General features: G+C 43.6%; 1 protein-coding gene across 1 annotated transcript in view; it reads right to left on the reverse strand.

Annotated features, from left to right (window-relative positions):
- Positions 1-1,873: 1,873 nt before the first annotated feature.
- Positions 1,874-17,861, reverse strand: part of LOC124115113 (tetraspanin-1-like) — a 33,954-nt gene continuing 17,966 nt past the window's right edge. The window contains exons 3-6 of the mRNA XM_048382812.1: positions 17,778-17,852; positions 11,462-11,572; positions 3,272-3,460; positions 1,874-2,156 (exon numbers count right to left, since the gene is read on the reverse strand). Coding sequence (XP_048238769.1) covers positions 1,968-2,156; positions 3,272-3,460; positions 11,462-11,572; positions 17,778-17,852 — 564 coding nt within the window. The 3' untranslated portion in view covers positions 1,874-1,967. The remainder of the gene's footprint in view (positions 2,157-3,271; positions 3,461-11,461; positions 11,573-17,777; positions 17,853-17,861) is intronic.

A 17,861-nucleotide genomic window follows, 5' to 3' on the forward strand; every position in this document is an offset into this window, starting at 1 on the left:
ATTACAGAAAACGCTGGGCGGAAAGGAAAATTATATGGTACAGGGGCCGTGAGACAGTCTACCATTCCGTTCAAGATACTGCATATATTTCTCATCTGTGTTTGTCTAGTCTAGATCTACACATTTAGATGAGCGTGTCATGAAATGTAGAAGGTTCTTGGAAAAACTGTTCATCCTGAAGCGGACCCGTTAAGATCCGGGGTAGAATGGTCTTCAGCAACCCATGCTTGCGCTAAAAGGTGATTATGCTTGTCGTAAGAGGCGACTAACGGGATCGGGTGGTCAGGCTCGCTGATCTGGTTGATGCATGTCACACATCCAAATTGCGTGGATGGATGCTCATGATGTCAATCACTGGACTTTCTGATCAAGACTCGATTATTTACAGACCGCCGTCATACAGCTGAAATATTGCTGAGTGCGGCGTTAAACAATAAACAAAAAAACTGACTTGAGACGTGAAAAACTATTTCCATTTGCGTATTTATCCTTTGTTTTACAATGGTTGTACGACGTCACGTGCTGGCTTCGAAGCCTTACGGAGAACTAGCGATACGGTCACTTTGATGAGTAAAGCGAAATTGTCACGCTTCTCACTGCCGCATTTGCACTGCGTATCTGTATATAATTATGAAAACCAATATGTAAAGGCTTGCATTATATCCGTCTGTCGTTATTTCAAAATATGTGTGTTTGTTTGCAAACAAGAGACATGGGCGAAATATTTTAATGTCACTATAAATTAGCTGATGTGAATCTGTAGACTCACCTTGTAGACCCACCTTTATATAAGTGTAAAACAAGTTTGGAGAAGAGGAAAATAGTCCCATAGGCGAACTATTTTGGTATCACTATCAATTAGTTCAACTAAGTTACAATGAGCTGAATCACGTGTCATTGTACTTGCAGACAAACCTTTATATATTTGCAGAACAAAACCATGAGTTTTGAGCAAAGGAAAATAGTCTCGACCGTTGGAAACTGTTGGCCCATGGGCGATAGGTTTAATTTTTATTTTTTTTTATTTTTAAGACATGATAACAGCATGTTGAATATTGTAAATACCGAGCGCGGACAGTTTCCAGACAAATGGGTTTCCAGAATTAAAATGGAACGTGTTCGAATATGACATCAAGAAATGTTCACAGCAAAAGATTCCACTTTGGCGCAGTATATGAGCTGCCAGTCTCAGGTCATATCAACCAACCCCAATATGAATAACTGCAATTTAAAAAATAAAATCATAGACCTTTAGCGCTTGTCCACTACGGCAACACACAAGACAGCAGGCCATGCCAGCTATAGCCTGTGTTCCGATGAAGCACCGTTATTCCGGGAGGCTCTGGTGCTGGTGAGACTGTCACAGTTGAGAGTCACGTTCCCTTAACCATGTGCACATGTTACATACAGTGAGTGAGTGAGTTGGGTTTAACGCCGCTTTTAACAGTATTCCAGTTATATCACGGCGTGTCAGCTTAATTTGGGAGGAAAGCCCGAAGTGATGCAGGTCTCAGACGTTTACCACTTCGGTGAAACCCACGAGCACGGGAATGGTGTCAATAAACCTGGATGAATAGGACACTGAGTAACGGATTTCACTGTACACCTGAATGCATCAGGTAATCTAGGTTAAAGATATTCTATTGTCCATCTGTATACATCCGCAGAGTTGCGCCACTTGGGCACGTCAGAAACCTATGATTGTGGGTTCGAATCCCGGTTCGCCCCGATCATGTTTCTAGGTTTGTCAGCTCCATAACCGTGCTAGTGGGTTTCACCGAAGTGGTAAACGTCCGAGACCTGCATCACTTCGGGCTTTCCTCCCACATTAAGCTGACACGCCGTGATATAACTGGAATACTGTTTAAAGCGGTGTTAAACCAAACTCACTCACTCACTCACTGTATACATCTGTAACCCTGTTCCTTCTGTGTCACACTTGCGTCCCCCTGTTCACCCTCCGTGCGTTAACGACGCCGTTGTCGACGTGACCTGGGGTGCACCTTCTTCCTCCTGCCCACAGCCTCCTTTATTACGGCCACGGCGGAGAAGAACAGGGTCGCCTCGATGAGGAAGATCAGCGCCCAGACGCCAGCAAATATCCCGATGCTCACTTGAGACTCAAATATCTTGTCTACCATCGCCTTGTAACAACCCTGCAACAGACAGTTACCTCCAACTGTGATGGGTACCACGCTGTCAAGCTGGGCGTTGCCCACACATGAGGATACGGGAAACCGAAACATATGCCTCATAAATAATAATGATAACAACAACAACATAAATAAATAATAAATAATAATTATAATAATAATAATAATAACCATCATCATCATCATCATCATCATCGTCATAATAATAATATTTTTATATTGCGCATATTAAAAAAACAAAACATACAGGGACATGCTCTGGATCAGTGTGCAGACAACAAACATTATCTGATCCCTTGGAATATACAACCCCAGCTGTCTGTTAGGTGCCAGCAGGTTAACAACCACATTGTCATCGCATCCTACCGGGTACCCATTCACTGCTTGGTGAACAGAGGCACTTTTCGAACGAAGTCACATGTCCTACATGTGCTCCATGTGCCTCAGTGTGGGCAAGACCGAAGTCCTAGAACCTCTGTGGAGCCAAGCTGCCGAAACGAGGCCACCCATCCAAGGACTCCCCGCGTTGCTTAACTTCACCTGGTTTGGGGCTACATGATGACAGACATGAACCACACGACCCGTGAAGATCCGGGGTAGAATAGGTCTTCAGCAACCCATGCTTGCCGTAAAAGGTGACTATGCTTGTCGTAAAAGGCGACTAACGGGATCGGGTGGTCAGACTCGCTGACTTGGTTGATGCATGTCATCGTATCCCAATTGCGTGGATCGATGCTCATGACATTAATCACTGGATTGTCTGGTCCAGACTCGATTATTTACAGACCGCCGTCATATAGCTGGAATATTGCTGAGTGCGGCGTTTAACAACAAACCAACCAACCAACATCAACCACTCAGAAAACACCAAAATGGCAGTGACTATCGATATCGACAGTGACTATTATTTTAACAAATTTTGTCATTTATGAAAATGTATTCAATTCTTCCAAAAAAGAAATACTCAAATACTGAAAAAAGGTAATCTTCTCCAGGATTTGCCAAAGATTTGTTTAACAGATGTTCTACACATCATGTATTGTGGGTCTTCAGCACAAGACTTGAACCCTTGCCCGTTACGTATTAAATGATGTACTTTTTCGTTAATGCTGATTTACCAATTGAATGTTGGTGTTGTCGCTGCTGGGGGAGACGGTGCAGTTGGGGCTCAACTGAGTGTTCTTTTTCTCCTCTAGCGCCGCTGTGATGTTGCTGCAACAGGAGATGGGGACGCTCATGTTGCCTCGTCCCTCCCACCACAGCGTCTCTTCAAAGTCAGCAAACCCCTCCAGGCCACAACACTTCATCTGAAACACAGAGACTGTCAACACCTCCAAACACAACACTTCATCCAAACACAACACCTCCGCTGACAGATATTGTCACTGCACGACCTTCAAACACAACACTTTAGCTGAAACACAGATATTGTCAGTGCACGACCTCCAAACACAACACTTTAGCTGAAACACAGATATTGTCACTACACGACCTTCAAACACAACACTTTAGCTGAAACACAGATATTGTCAGTGCACGACCTCGAAACACAACACTTTAGCTGAAACACAGATATTGTCAGTGCACGACCTCCAAACACAACACTTTACTTGAAACACATATATTGTCACTACACGACCCCCAAACACAAGACTTTAGCTGAAACACAGATGTTGTCACTGAACGACCTCCTAATACAACACTTTAGCTAAAACACAGATATTGTCACTGCACGATGTGTTAAAAAAAAATTAAAAACGCTTCAGGCTGTTGAGAAAAGAGAAATTGCCTGCCACACAAATTACATTGTTTCTCTTGCAAACATCAGGATCATAGCTTTAAATAGACCGATATCTGGGTCCCGCTGTAGCTGAACAAAATATATAACCCTGATAAAAAAATATACTCTTCTCTAAACATCTCACCTGGTCCATGATGGCTGTCCATATCTTGGATGTGGCGTTACTCTTCTATGAATATCTCACCTGGTCTATGATGTCTGTCCATATCTTGGATGTGGCGTTACTCTTCTCTAAACACCTCACCTGGTCAATGATGTCTGTCTTTATCTTAGATATGGCGTTACTCTTCTATAAACACCTCACCTGGTCCATGATGGCTGTCCATATCTTGGACATAGCGTTACTCTTCTCTGAACAACTCACCTGGTCCATGATGTCTGTTCATATCTTGGATGTGGCGTTACTCTTCTCTAAACACCTCACCTGGTCCATGATGGCTGTCCATATCTTAGATATGGCGTTACTCGTCTCTAAACACCTCACCCGGTCAATGATGTCTCTCCATATCTTGGATATGGCGTTACTCTTCTCTGAACACCTCACCTGGTCCATGATGTCTGTCCATATCTTGGACATAGCGTTACTCTTCTCTGAACAACTCACCTGGTCCATGATGTCTGTTCATATCTTGGATATGGCGTTACTATTCTCTGAACACCTCACCTGGTCCATGATTGCTGTCCATATCTTAGATATGGCGTTACTCGTCTCTAAACACCTCACCTGGTCCATGATGTCTGTCCATATCTTGGATATGGCGTTACTCTTCTCTGAACACCTCACCTGGTCCATGATGTCTGTCCATATCTTGGACATGGCGTTACTCTTCTCTAAACACCTCACCTGGTCCATGATGTCTGTCCATATCTTGGACATGGCGTTACTGTTCTCTGAACAACTCATCTGGTCCATAATGTCTGTCCATATCTTGGACATTGCGTTACTATTCTCTGAACACCTCACCTGGTCCATGATGTCTCTCCATATCTTGGATATGGCGTTACTCTTCTCTGGACACCTCACCTGGTCCATGATGTCTGTCCATATCTTAGATATGGCGTTACTCTTCTCTAAACACCTCACCTAGTATATGGTGTCTGTCCATATCTTGGATATGGCGTTACTCTTCTCTGAACAACTCATCTGGTCCATGATGTCTGTCCATATCTTGGACATTGCGTTACTATTCTCTGAACACCTCACCTGGTCCATGATGGCTGTCCATATCTTGGATATTGCGTTACTCTTCTCTGAACAACTCATCTGGTCCATGATGTCTGTCCATATCTTGGATATGGCGTTACTCTTCTCTGAACAACTCACCTGGTCCATGATGTCTGTCCATATCTTGGACATTGCGTTACTATTCTCTTAACACCTCACCTGGTCCATGATGGCTGTCCATATCTTGGATATGGCGTTACTCTTCTCTGGACAACTCACCTAGTCCATGATGTCTGTCCATATCTTGAAAATGGCGTTACTCTTCTGTGAACAACTCACCTGGTCCATGATGGCTGCCCATATCTTGAACATAGCGTTACTCTTCTATGAACATATCACCTGGTCTATGATGTCTGTCCATATCTTGGATGTGGCGTTACTCTTCGCTAAGCACCTCACCTGGTCCATGATGTCTGTCCATATCTTGGACATGGCGTTACTCTTCTCTGAACAACTCATCTGGTCCATAATGTCTGTCCATATCTTGGATGTGGCGTTACTCTTCTCTGAACAACTCATCTGGTCCATAATGTCTGTCCATATCTTGGATGTGGCGTTACTCTTCTCTAAACACCTCACCTGGTCAATGATGTCTGTCCATATCTTAGATATGGCGTTACTCTTCTATAAACACCTCACCTGGTCCATGATGGCTGTCCATATCTTGGACATAGCGTTACTCTTCTCTGAACAACTCACCTGGTCCATGATGTCTGTTCATATCTTGGATGTGGCGTTACTCTTCTCTAAACACCTCACCTGGTCCATGATGGCTGTCCATATCTGAGATATGGCGTTACTCGTCTCTAAACACCTCACCCGGTCAATGATGTCTCTCCATATCTTGGATATGGCGTTACTCTTCTCTGAACACCTCACCTGGTCCATGATGTCTGTCCATATCTTGGACATAGCGTTACTCTTCTCTGAACAACTCACCTGGTCCATGATGTCTGTTCATATCTTGGATATGGCGTTACTCTTCTCTGAACACCTCACCTGGTCCATGATTGCTGTCCATATCTTAGATATGGCGTTACTCGTCTCTAAACACCTCACCTGGTCCATGATGTCTGTCCATATCTTGGATATGGCGTTACTCTTCTCTGAACACCTCACCTGGTCCATGATGTCTGTCCATATCTTGGACATGGCGTTACTCTTCTCTAAACACCTCACCTGGTCCATGATGTCTGTCCATATCTTGGACATGGCGTTACTCTTCTCTGAACAACTCATCTGGTCCATAATGTCTGTCCATATCTTGGACATTGCGTTACTATTCTCTGAACAACTCACCTGGTCCATGATGTCTCTCCATATCTTGGATATGGCGTTACTCTTCTCTGGACACCTCACCTGGTCCATGATGTCTGTCCATATCTTAGATATGGCGTTACTCTTCTCTAAACACCTCACCTAGTATATGGTGTCTGTCCATATCTTGGATATGGCGTTACTCTTCTCTGAACAACTCATCTGGTCCATGATGTCTGTCCATATCTTGGACATTGCGTTACTATTCTCTGAACACCTCACCTGGTCCATGATGGCTGTCCATATCTTGGATATTGCGTTACTCTTCTCTGAACAACTCATCTGGTCCATGATGTCTGTCCATATCTTGGATATGGCGTTACTCTTCTCTGAACAACTCACCTGGTCCATGATGTCTGTCCATATCTTGGACATTGCGTTACTATTCTCTTAACACCTCACCTGGTCCATGATGGCTGTCCATATCTTGGATATGGCGTTACTCTTCTCTGGACAACTCACCTAGTCCATGATGTCTGTCCATATCTTGAAAATGGCGTTACTCTTCTCTGAACAACTCACCTGGTCCATGATGGCTGCCCATATCTTGAACATAGCGTTACTCTTCTATGAACATATCACCTGGTCTATGATGTCTGTCCATATCTTGGATGTGGCGTTACTCTTCTCTGAACAACTCACCTGGTCTATGATGTCTGTCCATATCTTGGATGTGGCGTTACTCTTCTATGAACATGTCACCTGGTCTATGATGTCTGTCCATATCTTGGACATGGCGTTACTCTTCGCTAAGCACCTCACCTGGTCCATGATGTCTGTCCATATCTTGGACATGACGTTACTCTTCTCTGAACAACTCATCTGGTCCATAATGTCTGTCCATATCTTGGATGTGGCGTTACTCTTCTCTGAACACCTCACCTGGTCCATGATGGCTGTCCATATCTTAGATATGGCGTTACTCGTCTCTAAACACCTCACCTGGTATATGGTGTCTGTCCATATCTTGGATATGGCGTTACTCTTCTCTGAACAACTCATCTGGTCCATGATGTCTGTCCATATCTTAGATATGGCGTTACTCTTCTCTAAACACCTCACCTGGTATATGGTGTCTGTCCATATCTTGGATATGGCGTTACTCTTCTCTGAACAACTCATCTGGTCCATGATGTCTGTCCATATCTTGGACATTGCGTTACTATTCTCTGAACATCTCACCTGGTCCATGATGGCTGTCCATATCGTGGACATTGCGTTACTATTCTCTGAACACCTCACCTGGTCCATGATGTCTCTCCATATCTTGAACATATTGCGTTACTCTTCTCTAAACACCTCACCTGGTATATGGTGTCTGTCCATATCTTAGATATGGCGTTACTCTTCTATGAACAACTCATCTGGTCCATGATGTCTGTCCATATCTTGGACATTGCGTTACTGTTCTCTGAACATCTCACCTGGTCCATGATGGCTGTCCATATCTTGGATATTGCGTTACTATTCTCTGAACAACTCATCTGGTCCATGATGTCTGTCCATATCTTGGATATGGCGTTACTCTTCTCTGAACAACTCACCTGGTCCATGATGTCTGTCCATATCTTGGATATGGCGTTACTCTTCTGTGAACACCTCACCTGGTCCATGATGTCTGTCCATATCTTAGATATGGCGTTACTCTTCTCTAAACACCTCACCTGGTCCATGATGTCTGTCCATATCTTAGATATGGCGTTACTCTTCTCTAAACACCTCACCTGGTATAAGGTGTCTGTCCATATCTTGGATATGGCGTTACTCTTCTCTCAACAACACATCTGGTCCATGATGTCTGTCCATATCTTGGACATTGCGTTACTATTCTCTGAACACCTCACCTGGTCCATGATGGCTGTCCATATCTTGGATATTGCGTTACTCTTCTCTGAACAACTCACCTGGTCCATGATGTCTGTCCATATCTTGGACATTGCGTTCCTATTCTCTGAACATCTCACCTGGTCCATGATGTCTGTTCATATCTTGGACATTGCGTTACTATTCTCTTAACACCTCACCTGGTCCATGATGTCTGTCCATATCTTGGATATGGCGTTACTCTTCTCTGGACAACTCACCTGGTCCATGATGTCTGTCCATATCTTGAAAATGGCGTGACTCTTCTCTGAACAACTCACCTGGTCCATGATGGCTGCCCATATCTTGAACATAGCGTTACTCTTCTATGAACATATCACCTGGTCTATGATGTCTGTCCATATCTTGGATGTGGCGTTACTCTTCTCCGAACAACTCACCTGGTCTATGATGTCTGTCCATATCTTGGATGTGGCGTTACTCTTCTATGAACATGTCACCTGGTCTATGATGTCTGTCCATATCTTGGACATGGCGTTACTCTTCGCTAAGAACCTCATCTGGTCATGATGTCTCTCCATATCTTGGATATGGCGTTACTCTTCTCTGAACACCTCACCTGGTCCATGATGTCTGTCCATATCTTGGACATAGCGTCACTCTTCTCTGAACAACTCACCTGGTCCATGATGTCTGTTCATATCTTGGATATGGCGTTACTCTTCTCTGAACTCCTCACCTGGTCCATGATGGCTGTCCATATCTTAGATATGGCGTTACTCGTCTCTAAACACCTAACCTGGTCCATGATGTCTGTCCATATCTTAGATATGGCGTTTCTCTTCTCTGAACATCTCACCTGGTCCATGATGTCTGTCCATATCTTGGACATGGCGTTACTCTTCTCTAAACACCTCACCTGGTCCATGATGTCTGTCCATATCTTGGACATGGCGTTACTCTTCTCTGAACAACTCATCTGGTCCATAATGTCTGTCCATATCTTGGACATTGCGTTACTATTCTCTGAACACCTCACCTGGTCCATGATGGCTGTCCATATCTTGGATATTGCGTTACTCTTCTCTGAACAACTCATCTGGTCCATGATGTCTGTCCATATCTTGGATATGGCGTTACTCTTCTCTGAACAACTCACCTGGTCCATGATGTCTGTCCATATATCTTGGATATGGCGTTACTCTTCTGTGAACACCTCACCTGGTCCATGATGTCTGTCCATATCTTAGATATGGCGTTACTCTTCTCTAAACACCTCACCTGGTCCATGATGTCTGTCCATATCTTAGATATGGCGTTACTCTTCTCTAAACACCTCACCTGGTATATGGTGTCTGTCCATATCTTGGATATGGCGTTACTCTTCTCTCAACAACACATCTGGTCCATGATGTCTGTCCATATCTTGGACATTGCGTTACTATTCTCTGAACACCTCACCTGGTCCATGATGGCTGTCCATATCTTGGATATTGCGTTACTCTTCTCTGAACAACTCATCTGGTCCATGATGTCTGTCCATATCTTGGATATGGCGTTACTCTTCTCTGAACAACTCACCTGGTCCATGATGTCTGTCCATATCTTGGACATTGCGTTACTCTTCTCTGAACATCTCACCTGGTCCATGATGTCTGTTCATATCTTGGACATTGCGTTACTATTCTCTTAACACCTCACCTGGTCCATGATGGCTGTCCATATCTTGGATATGGCGTTACTCTTCTCTGGACAACTCACCTGGTCCATGATGTCTGTCCATATCTTGAAAATGGCGTGACTCTTCTCTGAACAACTCACCTGGTCCATGATGGCTGCCCATATCTTGAACATAGCGTTACTCTTCTATGAACATATCACCTGGCCTATGATGTCTGTCCATATCTTGGATGTGGCGTTACTCTTCTCCGAACAACTCACCTGGTCTATGATGTCTGTCCATATCTTGGACATTGCGTTACTCTTCTATGAACATGTCACCTGGTCTATGATGTCTGTCCATATCTTGGACATGGCGTTACTCTTCGCTAAGAACCTCATCTGGTCCATGATGTCTCTCCATATCTTGGATATGGCGTTACTCTTCTCTGAACACCTCACCTGGTCCATGATGTCTGTCCATATCTTGGACATAGCGTCACTCTTCTCTGAACAACTCACCTGGTCCATGATGTCTGTTCATATCTTGGATATGGCGTTACTCTTCTCTGAACTCCTCACCTGGTCCATGATGGCTGTCCATATCTTAGATATGGCGTTACTCGTCTCTAAAGACCTAACCTGGTCCATGATGTCTCTCCATATCTTGGATATGGCGTTTCTCTTCTCTGAACATCTCACCTGGTCCATGATGTCTGTCCATATCTTGGACATGGCGTTACTCTTCTCTAAACACCTCACCTGGTCCATGATGTCTGTCCATATCTTAGACATGGCGTTACTCTTCTCTGAACAACTCATCTGGTCCATAATGTCTGTCCATATCTTGGACATTGCGTTACTATTCTCTGAAAACCTCACCTGGTCCATGATGGCTGTCCATATCTTGGATATTGCGTTACTCTTCTCTGAACAACTCATCTGGTCCATGATGTCTGTCCATATCTTGGATATGGCGTTACTCTTCTCTGAACAACTCACCTGGTCCATGATGTCTGTCCATATCTTGGACATTGCGTTACTCTTCTCTGAACACCTCACCTGGTCCATGATGTCTGTCCATATCTTGGACATGGCGTTACTCTTCTCTGAACAACTCACCTGGTTCATGATGGCTGCCCATATCTTCGATGTGGCATTACTCTTCTATGAATATCTCACCTGGTCCATGATGTCTGTCCATATCTTGGATGTGGCGTTACTCTTCTCTAAGCACCTCACCTGGTCCATGATGTCTGTCCATATCTTGGACATTGCGTTACTCTTCTCTGAACAACTCACCTGGTCCATGATGTCTGTCCATATCTTGGATGTGGCATTACTCTTCCCTGAATATCTCACCTGGTCCATGATGGCTGCCCATATCTTGGATGTGTCGTTACTCTTCTCTAAACAACTCACCTGGTCCATGATGTCTGTCCATATCTTGGATATGGCGTTTCTCTTCTCTGAACATCTCACCTGGTCCATGATGGCTGTCCATATCTTTGATATGGCGTTGCTGTCTTCCATGCCCTTGAAGTTAGAGAACTGCAGGGCGTCGCGCAGCGCCTTCTTGATGTAACTGTCAATCTGTACAAAGCATGGAGAGGGGTTGTAGCTTATGTGTTCTACATTATACCATATGTAGAAGGTAAAATAGTTACACCATAACAGATTTTCCTGCAAAATGACCCGAGATGTCAGAGGTAGGATGCACAGTTTTACCATCTCTTCCTGGTTTTATTATATCAATAATTCATGTATTGATATTCCAAAATGAATTAATGACATCACAAATTTGAATGTTAGATATCATAAAATGAATCTGTGAATTTATGACATCTGAAAGTCTCAAGTACTTTATGATATCATAAATTCATTTTCATATCAATTAATTATTTTTGGATACCTAATAGTCGAATTTATTATATCAATATTTCAGTTTGTGATAATAAAACGGAAAATTGCTATATGGATGTAATTAGACTGTTATTAGATATAGTCAGCTCATTGTTTCGAAAAAGAAATGTAGAATGTATGAAAATAGATCAGAAGGTCACTTAGTTCTAAATGGTAAATATAACAAGCGACGCAAAGCGTGGTACCACTTCCCCTGCAGATCTGCAAGCAGTGGAACTCTGATCAGTCAGTACTTTGATGGTTGGCCAAGCCTTGAAACAACCGGGACAACATTATTTACGGTAAGGGGTTTGAGGTTTAGAATGTAGTGAGTGAGTGAGTGAGTTGGGTTTAACGCCGCTTTTAACAGTATTCCAGTTATATCCCGGCGTTTCGAATTTTGCAGTCAGGTAGAGATACACAGCAACTGCTCGCAGCACTGGGAATGGTTTGCTTCAAGTTTTGTAACTCAGGTCTCACTGTAGTTTCTTCATTTTCAAGAACATATGGTGTTTGTTTGTTTGTTTGTTTGTTGTTTAACGCCTTACTAAGCAATATTCCACCTGTATGACGGCGGCCTGTAAATAACCGGGTCTGGGCCAGGCAATGCAGTGATGACATCATGAGCATCGATCCACACAATTGGGATCGATGACATGTATCAACCAAGTCGGCGAGCCTGACCACCCGATCCCGTTAGCCGCCTCTTATGACAAGCAGAGCTGCCTTCTAAGGTATACAAGTATATAATATATGGTGTACAAGTATATGATATATGGTGAACACGTATGTGATATAGGGTGTACAAGTACATGATATACGGTTACAAGTATATGATGTATGGTGTAGAAGTATATGATATAGGGTGTACAAGTATATGATATATGGTGTACAAGTATGTGATATAGGGTGTACAAGTATATAATATATGGTGTACAAGTAAATGATATATAGTGTACAAGTATATGATATAGGGTGTACAAGTATATGATATAGGGTGTAAAAGTATGTGATATAGGGTGTACAAGTATGTGATAAAGGTGGTACAAGTATATGATATATGATGTACAAGTATATGATATAGGGTGTACAAGTATGTGATATATGGTGTACAAGTATTTGATATATGGTGTACAAGTATGTGATATAGGGTGTACAAGTATTTGATATATGGTGTACAAGTATGTGATATAGGGTGTACAAGTATGTGATATAGGGTGTACAAGTATTTGATATATGGTGTACAAGTATGTGATATAGGGTGTACAAGTATATGATATATGGTGTACAAGTATGTGATATAGGGTGTACAAGTATATGATATATGGTGTACAAGTATGTGATATAGGGTGTACAAGTATATGATATATGGTGTACAAGTATGTGATATAGGGTGTACAAGTATATGATATATGGTGTACAAGTATGTGATATAGGGTGTACAAGCGCACGATATAAGGTGTACAAGTGTGTGATATATGGTGTACAAGTATAATGGTGTGCAAGTATAATGGTGTGCAAGTATTAGTTATTGTTTGTACAAATGTGAAAGGATAACCGTTAGAAAACGCAATGAATTTTGTATCTTATAATATTGTGCTACTTCTACCTGAATTTCTGGAAAGTCGGGTCAGAATGTTTTCTGTTTTGTTCATTTTGTTGATGAAAATCCCCTGGCCCTCCAGATCCCCGGATTTGAACCCGATAGAGCACCTGTGGGATGAATTGTATAGACGGCTACGCCGACGTCAACCACAACACCAGACGATGCAGCATTTGGCTATTGTTTGTCCGAGAGGGATACCATTCCCCAGGATGTGATTCGCATACTCGTCTCTTCCATGGGCAGGATATTTCAGGCCGCTATCGATTCCAACGGGGGGCATACGCATCATTGATGGTAGCTGACCTTCACCTTGGACCTTTCCTATGTACCGATACCTGAGATGACTACAATCACCAAGTGTTCTCTCCACAACATTCTGGCTCAATACGTTGTACGGTTTCTCGTATGAATTTTCCTACCTCACACAAATCTGTCTTTGCGTTTCCTTTTTTGAAGAGTATAGTCTTTTCCTTTTTTTACAATATTTAAGAACGGCATTTCGAACCCCAAGAAAAGTACAGCCTGTTCCATGTTCATTCAATAGATCATCACTAAATGTCCTCTTACACCTGCATTATACCAAACTGCTGCATGATTGCCATACTCCATGACGATTGTGAAATGATCTCCTCGCTACTTACATTCAAATAACAATGATTCAAGTATAATTACCATTCCAGAAAACATTTAAAACAGTTGCCATAATAATATTACTAACATACACTGGATCTGCACACCATATATATCAAGTCTAAAGTAGCATTTGATGAAAGATTTGTTCAAACAGTACACTATTTCCTGTGTCGTGTGTTCCTGCTTCACGGGGGCGGTCGGGTAGCCTAGTGGTTAAAGCGTTCGCTCGTCACGCCGAAGACCCGAGTTCGAATCCCGACATGGGTACAATGTGTGAAGCCCATTTCTGGTGTCCCCCGCCGTGATATTGCTGGAATATTGCTAAAAAATTAAAGGGGCGCAAAAACCATATTCACTCACTCACTCCTGCTTCACGGGTTATTTTGTATACCTTAAATGTCTTTCTGATGTAAGGGAGAGAACTCCGTGAGGGGATGTAGTGGGGCGGGGGGGGGGGGGGGGGGGGGGGGGGGGTGGGGGTGGGGGTGGGGGTGGGGGGAAACTCCTCCTGGTATGTTGAACATATACTCACTGCCAAAAGTAACGCGAACCATAGAAACGTATTGAGAGGTACGTTAAGAAAATATGTGTCCAAAGTGTACCAATGAATGACAAAACGAACAATGAGTCAAATGTTACGACAGTGTGGCTTTATTCTTATCACGATATGGTGCACGTGATTTCCAAACTTTTAACGCTAATGCTGCACGAGACAAATAGTAAATCTCGAGTCACCTCGAGCAATGGATCTATGACATCACATGTGATGCGTTTATGAGCATCGGTTCACACAACATGCCAGTGTGTTCGTTTGTGCATCGAACCAATCTAATATCTCTTGAATATTGGTATTCGCGTTTCTTTTTGTGGTGAAAATACATTGTTATTTTATCGTTTTTGTTATTAATAGTTATGACCATTTCCCCCCAACACCGTCTGTGTGTGTTTTCTGCCATACGGTTATATAACAGTAGTTTTTACTGTTAGTTTTCAACTTTAACATAATCATGATTTGATTTGATTTCCATGGGGTTCTAATCTAGATCTAATCATTTTCAGTTGGACCCGTGAAGATCCGGGGTAGAATTGATCTTCAGCAACCCATGCTTGTCGTAAAAGGCTACTTTCTCGTAAGAGGCGACCAACGGGATCGGGTGGTCAGGCTCGCTGACTTCGTTGATACATGTCATCGTATCCCAATTGCGTAGATCGAGGCTCATGTTGTCAATCACTGGATTGTCTGGTCCAGACTCGATTATTTACAGAACGCCGTCATATAGCTGGAATATTGCTGAGTGCGGCGTTAAACAACAAACAAACCCCACAAATGTTCAGCTGCCTTAATATGTTTGTAACCGCCTTTTTAAACATCTTGAATACATCACGTGACAGTTTACCCGTCACAAGCATGGTTACAATAACAACAGACTACCCTTGTCTGTTTGAGAGGAACACGCTGTTATGAATTACGACAAAGATCGGGTGTTGTGCGAGGGTCAGGTATCTTTTCATTGACCATTTCTTGACTACAAGATTCTGTGAATACATATATACCTTTTGGTTTTAAGATATCACAAAATGATGTATTGATATAACAAATTCGATTTTTAGATGTAAATGATTATTGATATCGATAATTCGATAATTTTTATTACAAATTCGATTTACAGATTGAACGTAAGAAGTGTGGGTAATTTAACTTATTTTTATCAGCATGTCATATCAGGCTGAATTAAACATCATTCATTTAAATGTATATTTGATTTTTCACCATCACCATCACCAAATCAATATATCCAACGTACTTTATGTGTGAGAAGACTGACAGGACAATATTGTTGACCAGTAAGTTAATTATTTACTGCCGCTTGACTTTAAGGGAGAATTCATTTTATCCATGAACCTAGAAGTGAATTGTTGATATCACAAATGCGATTTTTTTAATGTAAAATATATATTTGTGATATGTAAACTAAATTGAGTGATATAAAAATCGATTAAGTTATATCTATAATTATTGATATCATACACTAGGGTATTTAGAGTAAAACATTGCCTCATACAGAGACTGGTATATAACCAAACAGGTGAAAGGCATATTGTTACGTTTCAACCCTTGCTTTATAACTGAGACAAATGGTGGCATGAGGTCAAAAACGAACTTTTTGCCACTGTCAGTAGGGTGTTGTTAGGGCACTGTAGAGTGCTGCCTTAAACACAGATGACGCTGCAAAGTTATTTGTTTACCTTCAAGGAGTCACTTTCTGGATTCACAAATGTGTGTTCTTTTAATTAGAAGTCGCAGTTACTGTGTGCCTGTGCGACTCTGTGCCTGTGTGCCTGTGTTTTATGTGTGCCCGTGTCCCTGTGTACCCGTGTGCCTGTGCGACTCTGTGCCTGTGTGCCTGTGTTTTATGTGTGCCCGTGTCCCTGTGTGCCCGTGTGCCTGTGTTTTCTGTGTGCCCGTGTGCCTGTGTGCCTGTGTTTTATGTGTGCCCGTGTGCCTGTGTTTTCTGTGTGCCCGTGTGCCCGTGTGCCTGTGTTTTCTGTGTGCCCGTGTGCCTGTGTTTTATGTGTGCCCGTGTGCCTGTGTTTTCTGTGTGCCCGTGTGCCTGTGTGCCTGTGTTTTATGTGTGCCCGTGTCCCTGTGTGCCCGTGTGCCTGTGTTTTCTGTGTGCCCGTGTGCCTGTGTGCCTGTGTTTTATGTGTGCCCGTGTGCCTGTGTGCCCGTGTGCCTGTGTTTTCTGTGTGCCCGTGTGCCTGTAAGACTGTGTTTTATGTGTGCCCGTGTGCCTGTGTTTTCTGTGTGCCTGTAAGACTGTGTTTTCTGTGTGCCTGTAAGACTGTGTTTTCTGTGTGCCTGTGTTTCCTGTGTGCCTGTGTTTCCTGTGTACCTGTGTTTCCTGTGTTACCTGTGTGACTGTGTCTGTGTGCCTTAGTGACTGTGTTTCCTGTGTGCCTGTGTGCCTGTGTGCCTGTGTGGCTGTGTGGCTGTGTGCCTGTATGCCTGTATGACTGTGTGCCTGTGTGGCTGTGTGCCTGTGTGCCTCTATGCCTGTATGACTGTGTGCCCGTGTGCCTGTATGGCTGTGTGGCTGTGTGACTGTGTACCCGTGTGCCCGTGTGCCTGTGTGCCTGTATGACTGTGTGCCCGTGTGCCTGTGTGGCTGTGTGCCTGTATGACTGTGTGCCCGTGTGCCTGTGTGCCTGTGTGCCTGTATGACTGTGTGCCCGTGTGCCTGTGTGCCTGTGTGGCTGTGTGCCTGTGTGCCTGTGTGCCTGTATGACTGTGTACCCGTGTGCCCGTGTGCCTGTGTGCCTGTATGACTGTGTGCCTGTGTGCCTGTATGACTGTGTGCCCGTGTGCCTGTGTGCCTGTGTGGCTGTGTGCCTGTGTGCCTGTATGACTGTGTGCCCGTGTGCCTGTGTGCCTGTATGACTGTGTGCCCGTGTGCCTGTGTGCCTGTGTGGCTGTGTGACTTTGTGCCTGTGTGCCTGTGTGCCCGTGTGCCCGTGTGCCTGTGTGCCCGTGTGCCTGTATGACTGTGTGCCCGTGTGCCTGTGTGCCTGTGTGGCTGTGTGACTTTGTGCCTGTGTGACTGTGTGACTGTGTGCCCGTGTGCCTGTGTGCCTGGTCACGTGCCGGGTGATACTTACCATGGTGCCGGGCAGCAGGAAGAGAGTGAGGAACACGCCCTCCGCCAGGATGATAACAACCAGGAATACACAATACTGTGGGGA

This window comes from Haliotis rufescens, unplaced genomic scaffold (genome assembly GCF_023055435.1).
Source record: "Haliotis rufescens isolate VD_foot unplaced genomic scaffold, xgHalRufe1.0.p SCAF_41, whole genome shotgun sequence".
In the NCBI taxonomy this organism is placed as follows: Eukaryota; Metazoa; Mollusca; class Gastropoda; order Lepetellida; family Haliotidae; genus Haliotis; species Haliotis rufescens.